At 33.6% G+C, this 20,920-nt stretch overlaps 1 protein-coding gene across 7 annotated transcripts in view; it reads right to left on the reverse strand.

Moving 5' to 3' along the window:
* The window catches only part of LOC126734671 (epidermal growth factor receptor substrate 15-like 1), a 69,218-nt gene that overhangs the window by 10,810 nt on the left and 37,488 nt on the right, over window positions 1-20,920 (reverse strand). For 4 of the 7 annotated variants that reach the window (XM_050438373.1, XM_050438374.1, XM_050438372.1 and 1 more), the window contains 5 exons: window positions 16,763-17,201; window positions 16,632-16,708; window positions 16,481-16,579; window positions 8,671-8,949; window positions 244-360 (listed from right to left, as the gene is read on the reverse strand). In XM_050438373.1, coding sequence (XP_050294330.1) covers window positions 244-360; window positions 8,671-8,949; window positions 16,481-16,579; window positions 16,632-16,708; window positions 16,763-17,201 — 1,011 coding nt within the window. The remainder of the gene's footprint in view (window positions 1-243; window positions 361-8,670; window positions 8,950-16,480; window positions 16,580-16,631; window positions 16,709-16,762; window positions 17,202-20,920) is intronic. The other 3 variants (XM_050438375.1, XM_050438377.1, XR_007660133.1) reach the window with 2 other exon arrangements.

Consider the following 20,920-nt stretch of genomic DNA (forward strand, 5'->3'; position numbering starts at 1 on the left):
TTAATCAAAGTTTATAGCCCAAACGTGTCAAAAATGGGAAAAAAAATCCATTCATAGTACTGTCGTCCAAAAGACAAGTGTGATGATGTAATTGTTTATGAATAAGTGGCGAATGTCTCCTCTTTATAACGTGGTTTTTAAACAATATTTTAAGCTTATACGGAATAAGCTATGCAATTTCCAAAATACTTGATCTTTTAACCATTTTCCTATTATATATAAAAAAAAATAACTAATACCTACAGAACTAACATGCGGGCTCCAAATCGGTGTAGAACAATAAGGAAAAGGACCAGAACAAGGTTCTACGGGCCGGGATGGGGGGATCGTAACATCTACAATTGCGCTACTATACGCACACTAATAACAAGCCAATTCAATTTAAAAAAAAGCATCCATAGTTCACAAAGATACTGATTGTTTAAGTTATAGCACAGATTTAAGTAGCTACGCTCCAGATAACCACTCCAATGTATTTCATTTGTCCCCACTGAGAAAGCAGCCGCTTGCTCGCGATTCAGCCGAAAACGGATATTTCGCTCCGATTGTGGCCCTGCTTTGCAAATTTTAATTTTTGTCGGTAGGTATGCTTCCGGGTCTTCGCTTCAATCATCGCATCGTAGCATCGCTTTCGTCGGCCACTGACGCACTTTTCTTTCCTCGATGCGACGCCGACGCGACGGGGTTAATTTTATTGACTAAGTAGGTACTGTCACAGATTTTACATTTTAAATCTGTGGTACTGTGACAATAATAATTGACGAATTTTTAAAGAGGTTTGTTTTACTTGAAAATTTTTTTGCGATTTTTTTATTCGATAGTTTTATATTTTGCAACAAATATAAAAAAAAAAATTAAATGAAAAGTATAAAAACGAGCGAAAAAGCTGTTCTTTTATTTTTTTGCTTCTTTACTGTATAATTAATAAAAAGATTTTTTTTATATAAGACATTTTTTTATGTAAACAATAAAGGATATATCCGAAATATTTAAACTATAATAATTTAAGTTTTATGGTATATTAAAGATAATTAAAATTTTTTAAACGATAAATTCGAAAATAAAAAAAACTTTTTTTTCGTTTTTGTTTTTAATCTATAGGTTGATAAGATGTATAGATTGACACATTATATACCTATATAGATAGTAGTACTTTTTTTAATAGTTAATAAAATAAATTATTAGTCTGAGGTAAGATAATCTTTAAACTATACAGGGTGTCATTGAAATGGTGTAAAAAAATTCGGAGGGTGATAGTACTCCTAAAAATTTTAAAAAAAGTTCCTATAACTATAGGGTGGAAAATGCATATTAAGGGAGTTAAGGGCACTGAAAGGGTAAATTTAAAAAACGGTTTTTTAAAATTGTAGGCTTAAAAAACGAGATAAAATTTCGAAAAAAAATCCTCTGCCATAAATTTTGACCCAAAATCAAATGGTGATACTGAAAAATAATTTGGAAAATCGGAAAGGGTAGTTTTTGCAAGGGTAGGGGGTTAATTCGTGAATAACTTTTTTTAGGTTATTTTTTTCGCAACGTGGGTTCATTTTTTAAAAACTACATACTTTTTCCTACAAAAAAGGTACTCTTGTTGCACATCGCCCAGAACGATGGTTTTCGAGAAAATTGAAGACAAAAAGTTTGCTCTGATGGGCTGCTAACTGGTTAAACAACATAAACTTATGAAAGTTATGGGGTTTCAAAAGTAAACAAGTAGTTATTAAATAATTAATTGAAAAATCTAAATTTCATGATTTCGATGACACCAAATTCGATTCTCAGTTAATGTTTGGGCGGGAATTCTTGGCGATAGACTTATTGGACCATTTTTGCTACCCCCGAGGTTAATTTGACACCTTTTGAAAAGTCGCTTGTTATTTATAATAATAAACATTTTAGGCTAAATGGTCAAAGTTACCTTAATTTTCTAATACATGATCTACCAGCACTTTTGGAGGAAGTTCCCATAGCACAGAGGCAGATCACGTATTTTATGCATGATGGTGCACCAGCTCATTTTCCGCTAGCGGTGAGGAATCATTTAAACCAAGTTTTTGAGAGGCGTTGGATAGGACGTGGTGGTCCACAAGCTTGGCCAGCAAGATCACCAGATCTTAATCCATTAGATTTCTACTTCTGGGGCCACTTGAAAACTTTGGTTTACTCAGTGCCGATTAATACTGAAGAGCAACTACGTCAACGCATTATCGACTGTTCCAATCAAATTCGTACAACCCCAGGGATATTCCACAGGGTACGCAGATCATGGAGAAGAAGAGCAGATGTCTGCATTGAAATGAATGGTGGTCACTTTGAACATTTACTATGAATGAATTAAGAAATGCATTATTTTAATAAGGAATTTTGGTAATTGGTTTATTTCGTTTTTTAAAGCAATAAGATGTTTTAAAAATCATAAAATTTAGATTTTTCAATTAATTATTTAATAACTACGTGTTTACTTTTGAAACCCCATAACTTTCAGGTTTATGTTGTTTAACCAGTTAGCAACCCATCAGAGCAAACTTTTTGCCTTCAATTTTCTCGAAAACCATCGTTCTGGGCGATGTGCAACAAGAGTACCTTTTTTGTAGGAAAAAGTATGTAGTTTTTAAAAAATGAACCCACGTTGCGAAAAAAATAACCTAAAAAAAGTTATTTACGAATTAACCCCCTACCCTTGCAAAAACTACCCTTTCCGATTTTCCAAATTATTTTTCAGTATCACAATTTGATTTTGGGTCAAAATTTATGGCAGAGGATTTTTTTTCGAAATTTTATCTCGTTTTTTAAGCCTACAATTTCAAAAAACCGTTTTTTAAATTTACCCTTTCAGTGCCCCTAGCTCCCTTAATATGCATTTTCCGCCCTATAGTTATAGGAACTTTTTTTAAAATTTTTAGGAGTACTATCACCCCCCGAATTTTTCTACACCATTTCAATGACACCCTGTATACTTAAAATAAAGTCCAAAATGTTGTTTTTATAGAAAACGAAAAAAATGCTCTCGGGAAAAAAATATTTTAGTACTAAATATTGGGACACATATAATAGTAATGTTTTTAGGAGGAATGAATATTTGGGGTGATAGAGTTCAGTGTCTTTTATATGATGAGGCCATAATCGCGTTTTCGAAAATTTTGGACTTAGTTGTTTTTAAAATAAACGCCTCAATTATTTAATTTTCGTAATTAGTTTTTATTTCAAAAAGTATTCGCTATTTTAAAAAAACGGCAAAACAAGTCAATGGTATTTTTAAGTTTTTACCTTATGTAGCAAATTTAGGAGAGGATGGCAATGGCTGAAACTAAAGGATGATGGTAATTTTTTATGTTATTTCTTATCTTAATTTCATTGTTAAAATACAAATTAAAACACCGTACCAAAATGTAACTTAAAGCTTATATAATTATATTTTTGCAAGCAGTTACATTATAATAATTGATGGCTTCGTACACCTATTGTATATGTATATGAATATCGTATATGTACATACCTAATCCTAAATAATAAATTTGTGGTCGATAATAATATAAAATTGAAAATTCTTATAAAACTGTTCCAACACAAATATATAGCTATAATAAAATTTAATTTTACAACTACTATTATCATTATACAAGATCTTTCAACGAAGAGGAAAAATTGTATTATTTGATTCCTCCTGCCCCCAGTAGCTATTTCTCAAAAAAATCAAAATAGCGACTTTTTGTTCAAGATTTTCTTCAAAATTTTTTGACAATTTTTTTTTAATAAGTTATTTTTAATTATTATCAAATAAGTGCCCAAATAAATAAAAATATAATGAAAATATGCTTTTTCCTTCATTTTTTTAATGATTTTTTTTTCATTGTATTCGAAAGAAAAATGCTGTCAAAATATTAAAAAAAAATTGAGGGTGCCATTTGAAATAAAAAATTGTGGTAGTTTCTCGGGGGTAAAATACGCAGGGGTAGTTTTGAATAAATTTTTAGAAATAGCATTGTCTCCCATAAAAACCGCATTTTGGGTTTTTTTCTTCAAAAATGTCCAAGTTCTACGCTGTTAACGTTGTCGTGAGACACGCTGTATAGGAAACAATAAAACTTTTGTTGTACGAAATAACACTGTTACCAGCAAATACCATTAAAATGTGCACGGTGTTATTGATAATGTACATCAAAAGTTATATGATTTTTGCTATAGAAAAATTTTGCATTACATTTTTGATACGTTAGAAAGTAAATTGAGTGAAGGGCATCAGACATGCTCACCATTGGACAATTGCTCACCATTCACCAACGGAGAACTTTCTAAACGGAGGGAAAAAGAGACAGAGATGAAGACAAAATCGGGGAAAAAGTTGCGCAATTTTTAGCTCAATAACATGCCATTTAAAATTTTTTAAAAATTCGAACGATTGTGAGGATAATCGAAAAAAACCGAATCTTTGAAAAATCTATTTTACTTTTTTTTGAGCCTATTTTTATTCGATTTTAAAATAATTTACAGTTTTGCATTGCCCCTTTTTTTCGTGCATTTTATGTACATGGTGGTATTTTTAGATTTTCAATATGACTTTGGTCGACCATCATTAACTTTGTTTTTTCTTTTTCACTATACTCAATTTTTCTAACGCTTCAAAAAGGTATTTGCCTCTTTGCAATGTACTTAAAACCTGCATGTTTTGAGTACTAATACCGCAGTTAAAGGGATTTTTAGAATAGAGTCGTTTACTATTCAAAGAATCAAATAAATTGTTCATGTTTTCAATAAAATCTGTAGTATTAGTACCCATTTCATCATTAATCAAACGTTTTGTTACACATATCCTCTGTTGTTACTGCCCTGGTCACAAACTAAGGCAAGAGGCAAAAATCCCCTGGCATTTAATCTGGTTATTACATATATAAGTAATTCTTTCAAATTATCTTTTACAACCGAATTTTGAGAAAAAAATAGGCCAGAGGAAACTTCCAATTAGAATAAATACCCTTAATGCAAAACACAAGAGCATGATTTGCTATTTTTTTGCTCCTCCCTAAAGGACCTAAATCCTCAAAACCCTCTATAAAATCTAACTTTTTGTTAAACTCTTAAGTTTTCCTTCAAACTCATTTCATCAAATGCCACTAGGCATTTTTTTTCGTTTTGGGTCATAACAGCACATTTTTGTTTTATAAAAAAATTTAATATTTTCATCTATACCCGTAAGTAAGGCCACAAAACAAAAAGTAAGGGTAAAAACACACGAGGCTGTTTGCAAGCGGTTTGCGCCGCGACGGCGGCCGGTGGACCGCCGCTCGACTTAAAACACACGCGACGGCTTTCGCAACTACGAACGGCACGAAAAATTACAAGATCAGTTTGATGTTGCCAAGCTTTGCGTACAGTTCACAGTTTTTTATTTATCGTGAGCAAAATGGACTCCGACAGTGAAGATGATTTTTTATTTTTGTTGGCGGCATCGGCACTGGCATTACGCAAAAAACCAAAATAGAACGAAACGTAAGCTATGGATACATCCTATAGTTATGGAAAGAAACGAGAAGGGATATTTCAATAACATCTATAAGGAGATTTGTGAAGATCCGGAAAATTTTTTAAATTTCACCAGAATGTCAAAGGAATCATACCAGGAGTTACTTTTATTGATCCAAGAGCCATGTACAAAAGCTAATACCAAAGGAAAAATTATCATCACGCATATCCCAAATCGCTGGCCTCAATTGAACCTCAGTAATTAATTTTTCTATGTTGAATCCCTGGTTTCCATAATAAATGAACAATTTTCAACACTGCACAAAAAAAAACGCACCAAAAAAGCCCTACGTGTGGTTTGCAACACAGAAGATAAGTAAATGATGTGCCGCGGTAGTGCCGCTAAAGCAATAAAAACCAAGCGGCGTGCCGGCGGCCCATGGTATCGAGCAGGGTACGCGCGACGGACGCCGCGTTTTATGGGATTAGGCGGCGCCGTCTGTTTCAAAGCTCACAAGTCCCATAAACGAGGCGTCGAGCTCGACCACGGCGCGACAACCGTCGCGGCGCAAACCGCTTGCAAACAGCCTCGTGTGTTTTCACCCTAACACTGCAATTTACAAAATAATAGTCAAAATCAATTTAAATGAAGTATTACTGGATTAAATTAATCAATAATGATTAAATTAAATTAAATTAATGATTCAAATTAAATCTGCGATACAAGAGGCTCACCGCAACCCCTTTAAATCCTTAACCCCTACCGCCGTACGCCGTAATAAATTTATGGTCGCCCGAGGTGATCGGTATACTAGCGTCTGCCGCCTGGAAATCACTGTGCCTCTGCAATCAGATGTGTGGTGCTACGTTGCCGCTATTCATATTAAAATACCGACTGCATATGTTGCGCGCCGCCCCGGCAGCTATGAGAGATATTTTTTAAGGTGGTAGTTGGTTAAAAATAAAATAGTTTTGTGTTAAATGGAGGATTGGTTATATCGTTATATCGCTACGTACAGGGTACAGTAATAGGTAATCATTATGTACCTATTTAAGTAGACTTTATAATTATAACCTAATTTATATGGATTTTTCAGTTTTGGTTATTAATGTTAAATAGTTGTCCTTCCTTATATACTAAAATGGGTGACATTTAAAATTAGTGCAATCGGAATTACAAAATTAATTAATATGATGAGAATAACCTAATTTAAGTCAATTCCAAAAAGAAAAAATGAGGAATTTTAATTTTTTATTATAATATTAATGATTTTAATCTGGAACTATTTTTCGACGCGTAGTAATAATGTCAGTGTGTTGGGACTTTCTATTGGTTATAGTGACATTAGTGACAAGCGAAGCGCAAAAATGTTTTGTTCATTCTAACGGGTTTGGGGTAAGGGGGCGCGGGGCGCCTGGGTTGGAGTGAGACTTGATTTTAGAGTTGGATCTCAAAACGGATATCGATCGTGGGTTGGAGCCTCCCACCGGTTGGGTTAGTGTCTTTTGAGCCGCGTACCGGGAATATTAACTTTATTCATTACTTTTTTTCGTTTTCACGCAAAACCTAATTTTTCCGCATTTTTTTCCTTTAAAAAATAAAAATACTATACAATGCCTCTCCTCTTTAAATTTTCTTCAAAAAACGTTTACTTTTGATTGCACTAATATCAAATAGACCCCTAAAATGAGTTAAGAATTGATAAAGGTACCGCTACTACGATTTCAATGTACTCATAATATAATAAAATCACATGCCATTATTTTATTCAACCATTCATGAGATAAATGTGTTGAAAATTGTGCTTGCTATGACTAGGAAACTGTGCAGGATTCTAAAGATGGTAAAAACATATTGCACTTTTCTGAATGTAACCATTAGCCTTTCAAATGCTAATTTTTAGGATTTTCGATTTAACATTCTATATAGGTATTAATTAGGCACAGCTTTACACACCTTTTATATATATGCGCAATTCGCTATTTTAATATATTAATATTATTAAACCGTAATCCTAATAATATTTACGTCGTTATTCTTACTTCTATGCATTTTTAAATGTTGTTTCCAACGATTTCTGATCGTAGACACTTCTTCACAATGCAAACATTTAAAATTGTCAGTTCTAATTCTTAAATGAGGAGCTATCTCTTCCCGTAACTCCGGATGAAATTTCTTGACATGCACTCGTAAATGAGTGGTTCTTGTAAACAAGCGATTACAAACTGTACATAATTTATTGGGTTTGGAGTCCATATTATCACCGTTGTATAACCTACTTAATATGAATAAATAAAAATCAAAAATTACCTTTATTTATCAAACCTACCCAAGCAAAAAAAATGTACCTCGACTAATAATTTTTTTTTATCGCATTCAAAAACACCCTGCGCGCCAAAATCACTTTATATCAATACTTCCTGCCTCCTGCCTCCGAAAAATCCTAACGAGAAGTGCGAGTCCACAGAACACAAATATAGAGGTGCGAGACTGCGAGTGAGCATAACGCCATAACGGCTCACCCACAATGCGTGTTAATCATAAAATATTATATCTTTGATGAAAGCGGCAACAGTGGCTATGCTCTGCCGCGAGAGCGAGCAAGGAACGGTGGTTCCGCAGACGCTAGTGATCGGTATGGGCGCCCGGGTCTTATTACGTTTGGCAACAGACCGCAACAAAACGTGCTGTTGGTCAACCGGCTTGAAAAGTCGGGCGACATTTCGGGTGACGTTTCTGCCTATGCGAGTGGTTATCTGGAGCGTAGCTAGTTAAATCTGTGGTTATAGGTAACATTAAAGAAAATAAAAACACAAAATTCACTATATATTTAATAATGATAACATGTTATGCATTAGAGTAATAATAAAAACACTTATCGGACAATAAAACGACGAACACTTATAACTATCTAAATTTGTAAATAAAAAAAATCATATTTTAGTTTAAAGAGACAATATCTAATACTTTTATTTACAAATTTTGATAATCAGTGAAGTCTTCGTCATGTTCTTGTCCGGTAAGTTTTTTCACGTTAGTTTCCTAACGTATACAGTAGGTTTGCGGATTTTCTTTTCAATTATTTATAGATCTGATGCAGCCCTTAAGGCAAAACATGCCACCACTCGATTAAGTTTTCTGTGTTTTCGTTTTGCTTAACGTTATCACAACTGAAACCAACCCGAATTTACCAACCGACAAATACGTACCTTAGCTTCAAAATTGGAAAAATCGGCGAAACCGCCTCCCGTAGCGGGCGGCGGCACCGCGTCGAACGGTTCGCTCCCGAAGGCGTCCTGTTTTTTGGGGGCGGGCGGCACGGCGGGACGCGGAGGCGCTGGTCTCGGGGGCGGCTGTTTGCTCTTTTTGGGCGGCAAGGCGGGACTGGGGCTGGCGGGTCGTCCGGGGGCGGTGTCGCCCGCCACCGAGTCGCGGGTCGGCGCGTGTAGGACCGCGAACGGGTCGCATCCGAACGGGTCTTTGCCCACCTAAATGGTCGATCCAAATAAGTAAATTATTACGTATAAAATTATTAATTTTATTTGTTGTCCAATAACAATAATTTAGCCATTTTCGAGCTATTTCAAATCAATTTATTTTTAAACAGAAATAGAATTCTTCCAGAGAAACGGTCTGGTTTTAGATCGGGATTGATCATTTTTTAATTGGAAGGCCACTAGTAGGCCCATTTGCATGGTCAGAGACAGACATAAATGGTTCTATGCTTCAGAGATGGAAGTTAATTCAAAAAATGAAGAAGGACTTCTGGAAAGTATGGTCGACAGAATACCTAAGTAGACTACAAATGCGATACAAATGGAAAGAAGACAAAGAGAATCTGAAAATAGGGACAGTAGTGCTTATCAAAGAAGACAACATTAACCCAGCAAGATGGCCATTAGCGAAAATAACCAAAGTGCACCCAAGTGATAACAACAAAGTTCGAGTAGTCACCCTCCGAAAAGGAAATACGGAAACAAAAAGGGCAGTAACAAAATTAATCCCGTTACCATGCGAAAAGAAACAAGACTATCATCAACCCGCAGAGGCAGTAAAAAGCAATGTAACAACATCAAGGAACGACCCAAAATTTCAGCGTAGCCGACATCCAAAACATGGAATTACGCTATTAAACATCCTGCTATGTTTCACCATTTTTATGCCAACAAGTGGGACAGCAAACTATGCAATCAAGCAACCCGCGAAAGGCCTATTTATCGAGCATTTGGGAACATCCAGAATCGAAAGAGGAGAATTTAGGCTTCAACTCAATATCAACAAAAGTCGAATTGATGATGACAGTAAAAAGGTCTCACAAATAATAAGTCGATTCGAAAGCCTATGTGAGGAAGCAAAACAACTTTCAACAGCAACAAACTGTCAAACATTGGCACACCATCTTCTAGATAAAGAAAAAGAGATAGAGTTGTTTAACACTGGATTATTTGGAGTTCGCCGCAAAAGAAGAGGACTTTTTGGCCAATTCCTAACATCGGTTTTTGGAGTAAATGATGAAGTTTATAGGTACATCGACAGCTTACAGTCGAATCAAGAAGAACTAATTCAAACTTCCAAACACCAAACCAAAGTAATGATCTCTGCTATCGCGCAGATCAATGATACAGAAGTAAAAATGGAGCAGCACATCAATCGATTCCAAGAGAAAATAAGCCAAAGTATGGAAATCATCAATAAGATGAAAGGGTATGAGCGCATAATAGACAGTAATGAAGTTAATATTCATATCCTTATGGTCTATCAGCTGGCATCAAATTTCATAGCTGAAATAAGTGGCTACTATTTAATACTCTTCAAGATACTATTTGAACAAGGATCGATTTTCACCATCTTATCACCAGCCCATGTACACAAAATTCTTCAGAAAGCCAACGAAAAATTACCATCTCACTTAAAAATAAGGCAGGTACCCATAAAGACATCGCTACAAGAAGAGGGAAGACAATGGGCAAAAATTTTTACACAATTTGCCATTGAAGATATTTCCAATTTCAACCTCATTAAAGTGTATCCAACAGCCCTTCATGTTGAAAACAATTCCTACTGGTATCTGGAAATACCTAATGACATTCTGGCAGTCGATTACAACAATTAACAGTACTTCGAGCTGTCACACGATTAATTAACAGCATGCATACGCCAAAGCAACGAATACCTATGTTCGCCGACAACAGTTAGGAACATAGACGCCAGTCCAAATTGCGTCATTGACGAAATATATCAACGACATCAAGGGAATTCTTGCAACATAACAAAACATAACCTCCACACGACTATTTAGAAACAGCTTTTTACTCCAAATACATGGATGTTTATCTCTCCAAATCCCATAAGCATCGCAATCACGTGCAATGGCATACGAGAAGAAATGGTATTAAACACCACTGGTATAATTCAATTAACCGAAGCATGCATTCTAAAAACAAAACAAAATAATATAATTGCAAACCGATTTGATACCGTTCCTGTTGTTTCTAGTTATACAAAAACATCAACATTTATTAATGTCAACGATCTACACCATACAGAAACAAACACAATCAGCAGTTTTTTGAGAGAAGCCGTGTTCAAGGTATCAGATGACCTGACTAACCTTTCGATTGACGAGCAGCGACTAGACCAGCAGCTGGAAGACAAGATATGGAAGAAGGTCACACTCCACTCCTATACTGCAGGGGGCTGTACTGTACTGATCATCATCCTAGTGTCTTGCGTATTCCTATGGGTTATTAAAATTAGACAATACAAGCAACGAGAACCCAGACATAAGACCAGAGAGACCGAGATGGTAGAACTCCGACCCTTAAACATTCCTCCAGCAGAAAGCAGAGAGAGCGGGGAATATGTCTAAACGACATTTTTTAAATATTTTAAATTTTTTGGTAGTTTTAAATATTCATCAGTGGCGGCTCCTTCTTAGGGTCAATTGGTCAATGACCCCCTTAAATAATCTCATAAAAATACCAATTTTATTATAAATATCTTTTATCTAAAACTTCATTGTGAATTATAAAATTCTCTAAGCAGTCTGCATTGGCAAAACAAATAAATATATTATCGCGCCTCGCGCGCATCACAAGCCCCTCGGCTGGGCCGTATTTTAAATTGTCCCTATACAGTTCTTATGGCTTATGGAGAAATGCATGTAAAATAAAACAAAGAAGGCAGATTAGCATTTCGTGAGCGGGAGTGAGAGTCACCTTTCAGTCCTATATCGCTAACGTAGTCGACGGCCCGACTGGATGAATGTTTTATTGTTTTGTTTTAGTTAGTTACTGTTTGCCGCCCGCACGAAATAATTGCCTTAAAATCTGCTGGATCATTAAATTATGAACGGCGGCTTGAGAAAAAGGAAAGTGGTCGACCAAAACCAAATATGAATTTAAAACAAACAACAAAGGATAGGGGTAAAGATATTCAAAGATATTTTAAAGAATTAATGTACAATTTGTGTGATTGGATTTGTGGCTGCAGTGTGAAAATGTATTTTTTTGCTACCCGTATTTATTGTTTTCGAATGACGCTGTATGGGCGAAAAATGGAGTAACTGACATTAAGCATTTAAAAGTGAAAATTACAAAGCATGCTTCTTCCACTACTCATATAAATTCATCAATGAGTTACGCAAGTTTAGGACGTGTTAACATAAGACAGCAACTTGATAGTGTATATCGTAAATCTGTGCATGACTTTAATGAATCAGTTTCTAAAAATAGGTATATTTTAAACAAACTAATCGACTGTGTAAAATTTTGCGGAGTTTTCGAAATTGCATTGCGCGGTCATGACGAAAGTATCGGCTCCAATAATCCTGGAATTTTTCTGGGCCTTATCGATTTTGTTTCTGAACTGGATTTAATGTTTAAAGAACATATTGAAAAAAGTACAGTATTTAAAGGCACATGAAAAACAATTCAGAACGATATTTTAGAATCAATGTTAGCCATTGTACATACTCATATAATTAAGGAGATTGGCCAGACAAATTTTGTGGCAATTCAAGTAGATGAGACCACAGACAGCTCCAATAAAACGCAGATGATTGTCATATTGTGATATGTATTAACTGATATTGTACATGAAAGATTTTGGAAATTTGTTAACCCTCCAGGTGCCACAGCACAACACTTAACTAATGTAATATTGGAAGAACTTCAATTATCAAAAATTAATGAAGCACCTGAAAAATTAATTGCCCAAAGTTACGATGTTGCATCAGTCATGAGCGGTAAACTGGGAGGAGTACAAACAAAAATTAAAGAAATATACCCAAATGCACACTTTATTTACTGCTATGCCCATCAACTTAATCTTATCCTGCAAAAAGCGGCGAGTCAACATAAACCGATAAAAATATTTTTTGCAAATTTACACGCTTTTTCGTCCTTTTTCGGCCGATCTCCAAAACGTACGATGGTTCTGGATAGAGTGGTTTCGATAACCTGTTTATACCCTTTTTCCTATATTTTTATTTAAAATATTTACTCTAATAAAAAGGCAAAGTTAATATTCGGAAAACGATTTAAGCATTTAAAGTTATTTTTACCCGCTTAATAGGATAAATATCTCGGTAAATATTATTGAGTTTTATCTAAGTCTGTATTTTTTAATCTAAAATATAAATGCTAAAAGATCTTTCAAATACTTTAAAAAATCAATAGTTTGATTTGTTTTTTTTTCTATTAGAGTAAACTATAAGTTTTCAAACCAAAATGACCCCTCTGAAGATTGACCCACGAGCCGCCACTGATATTCATACATATTTATATAAAATTGTTTATATTAGCCGGTCAAGGTGTTTGCGATGGATTTTAAGCTCACGTTTGCTATAAGTTCGCAAGGTCGAAATTAGTAAATAGTTAAAATTATGATTACGATGCTCACCTTGATTTGTATAATTACCTGCGAATTGTTATCTTAATACTGATATAAATAGTTGTTAATTTTTGTGAATAAACCAGTATTGAGTTCTACACCCAGTAGTTCTTATTGCTCAACCTACTACGGCCAAGCCACCCTTGCCTGTAAACCTATAGTGAGGCTGCTATAGGGTAGTAGGGAATAAAAAAGGTTTAGGGATAAGCCCTAGATCTTTTCAGCTACAATACTGCTCTTTGATCATCAAAACCAAGAAACTGCGTTGGTTCTATTAGATTATACTAAAGCGTTCGTTGGTTTTTACGAAACCGCTTATAATCTTGTTTCTTCATATTTAACTGGTAGATTTCAAAGGGTAGTTGTAGAGGATATATCTTCTGATTTAGAGCCGGTAACAATAGGCGTTCTTCTATAGGCGAGACCTTTGTTTTATAGTATTTTTAGCTCAAATATCGTAAAATCACTGCAAAACGGTCAGTATTATCTATACGCTGATGACACGGAAAAATACAAGTCTTTTGCCATTAGTAACTATAGATATCAATTATGGTTTAAACAAATTATTAACTGTGTCAAATCATTATTTACTTAAAATAAATTCCAGCATGAATTCAATTCAGCATGAATGAATTCACACCCTGTTATTTAGGTAAATTACAACATACTATATGGGCAAGAAGCCACTATATTTGTGACTTTTGCGTTACAAAATGGATTTGTTTTGTCTTTTTGGTTGCATGTAACTTTTAGGTATTTACTTTAATAAATAATACTTTTATACAAAAAAAAAAAAACATATTTTGGTTATTTTTAGTTTCTACATATTAAATTGGGTACCCCATATTACGAACTTGGTGTACCCCATATTAGGATACCATGGCTCCTAATGGGGTGGTGCAACTCTTTTTAATGTTGCATGTTTTCTTCTGCATTTAATTTTTAACATTTTTCCTTTTATCAAATCCTTAAACAGTGTAAAATGAATCGCAAAATATGGAAGTAGTGTTCAAAATTAACTTCGTTTTTTTATAACAGTGTTTTTAAAGAAAGTACCCCATATTAGGAGACTTTCCTCTACATGATTTTACTGGATCTGCATGGTGTTTTAAAAACTATAGGAAACGAAACCTTCTTTCTGGTCTCTGAGAAGAAGTTTAGATTTATAATTATTATTTTATTTATAATTTTTTTTTGTCTTTACTATTTATTAATTTATATTAATAGTATCTATTGTTTAAAATTTTATAGTGCTAATTTCCGTAAAATATTATCATTTTTTTATAGCCTTTTCTGGTCCTAATATTTGATTAGCAGTGCCAATGTATATACCGATATTTATAGAATCTTGTCAATTCAAGGCTTCAACCTTTCTTTGTGTGAAGAATGGAAGCTGAAATTGCCTTTTATTCCATGGAATTTTTTTTTTGTACAGTGGATTATTATTATTATCTTTGTAATATTGCATTATTTTTATGGAATAATAAATATGCATGAAGCATACTTCAAAACAACAAAATTTATATTTTTCTGTCCTCTTTTCCTATTTCATGGATATTATTCAAATTCCTCGTCATACAGCATACATTATGAGAAAAATATATAATAGTATAGAGCTACCGGGAAAACATTTATTTAGAACGTTTCTTTCAAAAAACTATAGTCAGTCATCAGTTGCCCTTGAAGCCATCAGGTCTTATTAAGTTTTTTAAGTAATTTAAATGCTCGCAAATAAATTTCTTCTGTTTATTCAGTATGTAAGATAATACCTTCAATTTTTAACACACCAAAGAAAAACACTATTGTTGTATTTGTATGGTTGCAAGATCCACTGGAATTTACACGCCTCATAATTGGTCTCAATCATGTGTAACATTCATGAGTTTTCAAAGTGTTGCCTTTCCTTTAGAATTTTAACTACTTTCCTATGAAGTACAATGTTATTAAAATAATAAATTCTCAAAAACTATCAAATTTTTAAATTGTAAGAACATATCAACTTTCATCAAAAAGCATAAACATCTACCTTAGCCTATAGGGTTAATCTGAGAATTTGCTAGTAAAATAATATTTGAGAACTCTATAACTGTTTCAGTTTCTCCAATTTGTGAGCAACAGCTGCATTCATTCCAATGTTAAAATACTCCATAATAAATTCTTTCAAATATGGTTGTTGTTCCATCAAATAGATAAAGGCTTCTTCAACTTTTACTCGATGAATATGTTTCGAATTTAATTTAAGTAAACATCATAATATAACGTACATGATTCTGTATACCTCAAGGATTTTTGCTGGAATGACTATTTTACTTAAAATGTTTTCTGTAAGACAGACTACTATTATCTATAGACTCAACTTATTTCTAGATCACTGTGTATCCCCAATAAGGATTATAGATCACCACTTCCAAAAACATTTAAAGCTTCCAACTAGTATCTAGTTTTTGCGAATATACGTGGGCAAATGTGAATAGAAAAGTCATTTTACGAGTTTGAACTTTCCCATTTTCAACGCGGTCTCACGAAAATCTGGATTTTTTTTTAATTTTCTTAGACACAAAAATGTCCAAACGCAAAAAAAATCATTGCATAGAAGATTTTAAGGATGTAAGATTCATCATTTTACTTAGAAAAAACTTCTCAGTAAAGTTTTAGAAGTTTACCTAATATTTTGGAAATATATATGCTAAGGTGGCAATAGAATGTTCTTTTTAGATTCCTGAAATGTGTGTGAAATAAAATTTCTTTAATTAGAAGATTGCATTTTTTAGAATATTGCATTTTAAACAAATAATATATGAATACTTTTGCAATTATCTTTTTTAAATTAATATGAAAAAACTTGGCATGAACATGAAAAAGAAAAGGGCTTTTCCAGTAGACTTTTAAACGAAATATGCAAAGGTCCATTATTCTTAAAAACTAAAACAATATTCTGTTAAAGACATTCCTAGGCGAAAATAAAGGCACCTTTGGGAATAAAAATTTTTCAAAAATTCTCTTTTTATTAACTGTTTAAAGTAGAGCTTTCTTATGGGAATTCTACGCAAGTTGTCAGCCCTGAAGATGGCTTACTATAGGTGCAAAACATCGATTTTATAGCGCTTAAGATTTAAACGGTTTTACCTCTGAAAGTGTTTCGGGATTTTTATCGAAATTGCTGCTGGCAAACGGGTCCGGTTGGGTGCTGTTGAAGGAACTGAACGGGTCCGAGGGAAAACCACCCTGTAAGACCATAAAAGTAATAATTTGCATTCAATTCATAATAAAAGCATACATTTGAGATTTTGCTGTTAAAAGACTCGTTAAACGGGTCGTTGGCGATTGAGGAGGCACTTTTGCTTCTAAACGGATCTGAAATTACACTTATTGTAGCACCTGAAGATGCAAAACTCATGAAACCCTTACCGTTTTGAAAAGGATCGTCATCGAACCCACTGTTCGACCCGTTTTGTCTACCGAACGGATCGTTCTCCTTATTCTCCCCGTCTGCCGCCAATCGGGAATACTCCTGGAAATCCGCGGCGATCCTCAACGCCTGCTCGGGCACCTGACTCGCGTCTCCCATTTCGATCGCGTTCTCACATAAAACGATCGCGTCGTTAATTTGCCGGGTCTGTTCCTGTAACTGGGTGGTGAGAGCCTTCACCTGGCTTATGTTCAATTGGGTCTCCTGCAAATTGCTCGTGAGCGACTCGAGTTTCTTCAGGTAGTCGTTCTTCTGGTTCTCCAGCGTCTGCTCCTCCTGCCTGAGACCGTCCAGTTGCTCTTTTTTGCTCTTCAGTTCGGTCTCTTGGGTGGCCACCAGTTCCGCTTGTTCGTTCGCTTGTGCTCTCAGTTTGTCCACCTGTTAAGATTATGTTTTTATTTGCACCCGTTTGTTTCCACAAATTGTATGTATAACGGCCGGGCTAATTTAGGACTTGGGTGCGAACATCCAATGTATTAACATGCAATAAGACAACTAAGTTATAAGTTAAAAAACTGTGTTATCGTCGATACTACACGCGTTTATTTTGACAAAAATGAAAACATTTTAGTGCCACTTTGTGCAATTTTGTAGTGGCAATCTCTTGTGATATGATATATGGTGGTTGCAACCTCCAGGAACTGTTGAAAGGGTGAAAATCTAAAATCTATTGTTCAGGTTTATTGGACAATAAAGAATAACAGAATTCCAAGGGGTCATTCTCCAAAGCAGGTTGTATCTCGGTTTTATTGAGACTTTTTCGTTTGGTGGGGTCTATTGGAATATACAGGATTCAGGACGCAATGAAAACACCAAGATTAATTTATTTAAGCTATTTATTTAAAGAACGAAATTAATAGATAAAATGTAATGATTATAAAACGGGCTCCGCGAGACAACTGTTCCGTCAAATCGGAAAACTTATTTCTTTATTTATTTTTATTCTTTTTTTTTTATTGTCAATATTCATATAATTATATTTAAAATGTCTTTAAAATTTTTATATTTCTCCTACAACAACTATTAATTTTTTATTTTTTAAAGGCGATGTGCTGTTTATGCTTACAGAAACAGAAACACAAACTGCCTAATAAACATTTTTTAAGAAGGCCACTTGCCAGGAAATCGAATACAAGCTCAGCAGATTTATTAATAGTGATGTAAGCTCTTGAGCCCAACAAAAAAAACTATAAACTAATATATATCGACCTTTTTATATTGGAATAACAACAGGGTCATTTTCAGAGAAGAGTTGCTAAATTGTAAATAATCATGAATGGTAACGAAAACTGTTACAAGTGTTCATTGTAAACCAGTTACAAATCATTGAGGGTGAGTTTTATGAATGTGATTGCTGTCAAGCAAAAATTCATAAGCAATGTACAATAACAACATTATCTTCATCAGAAATGCGAGTAATACCAATGCAGAAACGTATGTTGTTGTTTGTTTGTGATACATCTAAAAAGCCTTTAACTAAAATCCTCTCCATAATTCAAATATTAGAAAATATTCAACAAGAATTCAAATTGTTTAAAAATATGCTAGAAGAAAAACAAAACACCAAAGTGGAAATACTTGAGGAAACAGTAAGAGATCTCACTGCAAAAAATAATGAACTAATGACAAAAAGACTAGAAAGAAATATGAAGCAAGCATATAATCCCCAAATGCTTTCTTATGCAGAAACACTAAAGAAAGCAAAGAACGACCCTATGGCCAAGCCAATTAAGAATATACCTAGCCTAATCATAAAGCCTAAAAATTATCAAAAAAAACCAAAGAAAATATTAAACCAGAAAGGCTGAAAGTCAGAGTAAAAGATACATGAGAAGCAAAAGCAGGTATTGTAGTAATAAAATGTCAAACAAAGGAAGATATCGAAAAATTGCAAGAAGAAGCTGAAAAAACACTAGGTAATGAATATGAAGTATTCATCACCAAATTACGAAAACCAAGAGTAAAAATTGTAGGTGTTGAGGGAGATATGTCCAAGGATGAGATAGAGAAAGCATTAAGGGAGCAAAACCAATTTATTCAAATAAATGATAAACTAACAGTTACATACATAAGGGAATTTAAAAGCAACAAAATTAAAACAATCTTTGCTGAATGCTCGGCTGAGCTTTCAGGTTTTTTTACAGTGGCAAAGATACAGAATCTATGAAGACAAATGAACAAACAAATAAAAGCAATGATAACATAAATATTTTAAATAATAACATGACATGACAAAAATATGGCAGACTATTGCAATGATTATTTTATTAAGGTTGGAGTACATATGGCAGACAGAATTGTAAACAATAGCGAAGTCAATATGAATAGTAAAATTAGTAATAACTGTTCAATTTTTCTATTTCCAGTACAAATCAATACCCCAGAAATTGACAAAATTCCAAGTAAAATAAAAAAAAATATAAGCCACTTATTCATATTATAAATTTAATTTTTAAGACCAGTATTATTCCTATCCAATTTAACACAACTATTGTTACACCAATTTATAAATCAGGCAATAAACATGACATTAACAATTTTAGACCTATATGTCTTAAAGATAGACTTCTTGCTTTCTTTGGGGAAAACTGCATTATTTCAAAAAATCAGTTTGGATTTGTTGAAAAACTTACGTACTACAGATGCAATATATAAGTTAGTATCAGAAATAACAACCCATATAAACATGGGTAAGAAAAACATTGCAATTTTCTTAGATTTAGCTAAGGCATTCGACACAGTGCCCCATAAAAAACTACTTAACGAGTTAAAGAATTATGGAATTAGAGGCGATGTGCTACAACTGTTTGAATCATATGAATCATAGTGAAAATTAGAGACACTTTCAGTGAGCCGGTGAGCATAAAAATTGGTGTTCCTCAAGGAACATATTATTTATCTCCTATCTAAATTCCTTGACAGATCTGGATGTTGATGCTGTTACAATATCCTATGCTGATGATACTGTTGTGCTTGGGAGAATGTGAAAGAAAAGGCACAGAGGGGATTAATAAAAATAAAACATCGGCTGGATCATCATAAATTAACACCTAATTTAAACAAATCTAATTACATAGCTTTCTCTGCCTCTGCAGCAAATCGCCCTAGATATTCGTGTATCTCGGTACCAAATTTTGAAACTGTTTTGAAAACTGATTAAGGAAGTAAATAATACAAAATATTTGGGTATAATAATTGACAAAAACTTAAAGTGGGAAAGTCATAAAATCAAGCTAAAAAATAACATCAGGAAATTAATATATAAATTTTACATTTTAAGAGAAATATTACCTAAAAATTTATTGATGACCATCAGCAAAATTCCAGATCAAAATCTCATAAAAATCTGAAGATTCCACAAAATCACAAAAATGTTAATGAACGATTTTTAACATATCTTGGACCTAAAATATATAAACTTGTTACCAGTAGATATTAGAAAAATAATTAAAATTTTTTTGAAAAAATGTAAAGCATATACCAACAACACAATTATTGAAAATCTGTTGCTGAAAAAGAAAGAAATCTGATGTATATGTATTGAATAGGTGTAGGTTTAGTTTTAGTTCATAATGATACAATTAGAGATTTATTAAAATTGGTATTATTTGAATACACTCTAATACGTTATAATAGATTTATGTAAATTTATATCGGCACATACAGCTGTTCATTCAGCTAGGTGCTTTACAAAAAATATATGTTACTATGATTGTAATGCTATTTATTGCTAATAAATTTATTATTATTATATGATTCAAAAGACATTAGAAGCGTTTCTTCTACTACCCCTTTACTAATTGAATTCCCAGGTATAATGGGTTGGTTAAGTTGGCATAATGCGCTAATGGCTTCACTGACAACTTCTTAAATTGCCTATAATTTTTTTGGACGCATGACTAATCTGAGCACTCAAGAAAGGACCGGTATAGAAATTATCAAACAATATTTAAAGGAAGTATTTATAGTAGGAAGAATGGAGTTTGGAGTGGAATTTATAGGAAGCATTTTTCCTTATCAAATGTTTAGGTCCCACTTTCTCGAAAATGGTTAATTTTACATGAAAAATGATAAGAATTTGAATGACGTTAACTGTC

The sequence above is a fragment of the Anthonomus grandis genome, chromosome 3 (genome assembly GCF_022605725.1).
Source record: "Anthonomus grandis grandis chromosome 3, icAntGran1.3, whole genome shotgun sequence".
NCBI classification, from domain to species: Eukaryota; Metazoa; Arthropoda; class Insecta; order Coleoptera; family Curculionidae; genus Anthonomus; species Anthonomus grandis.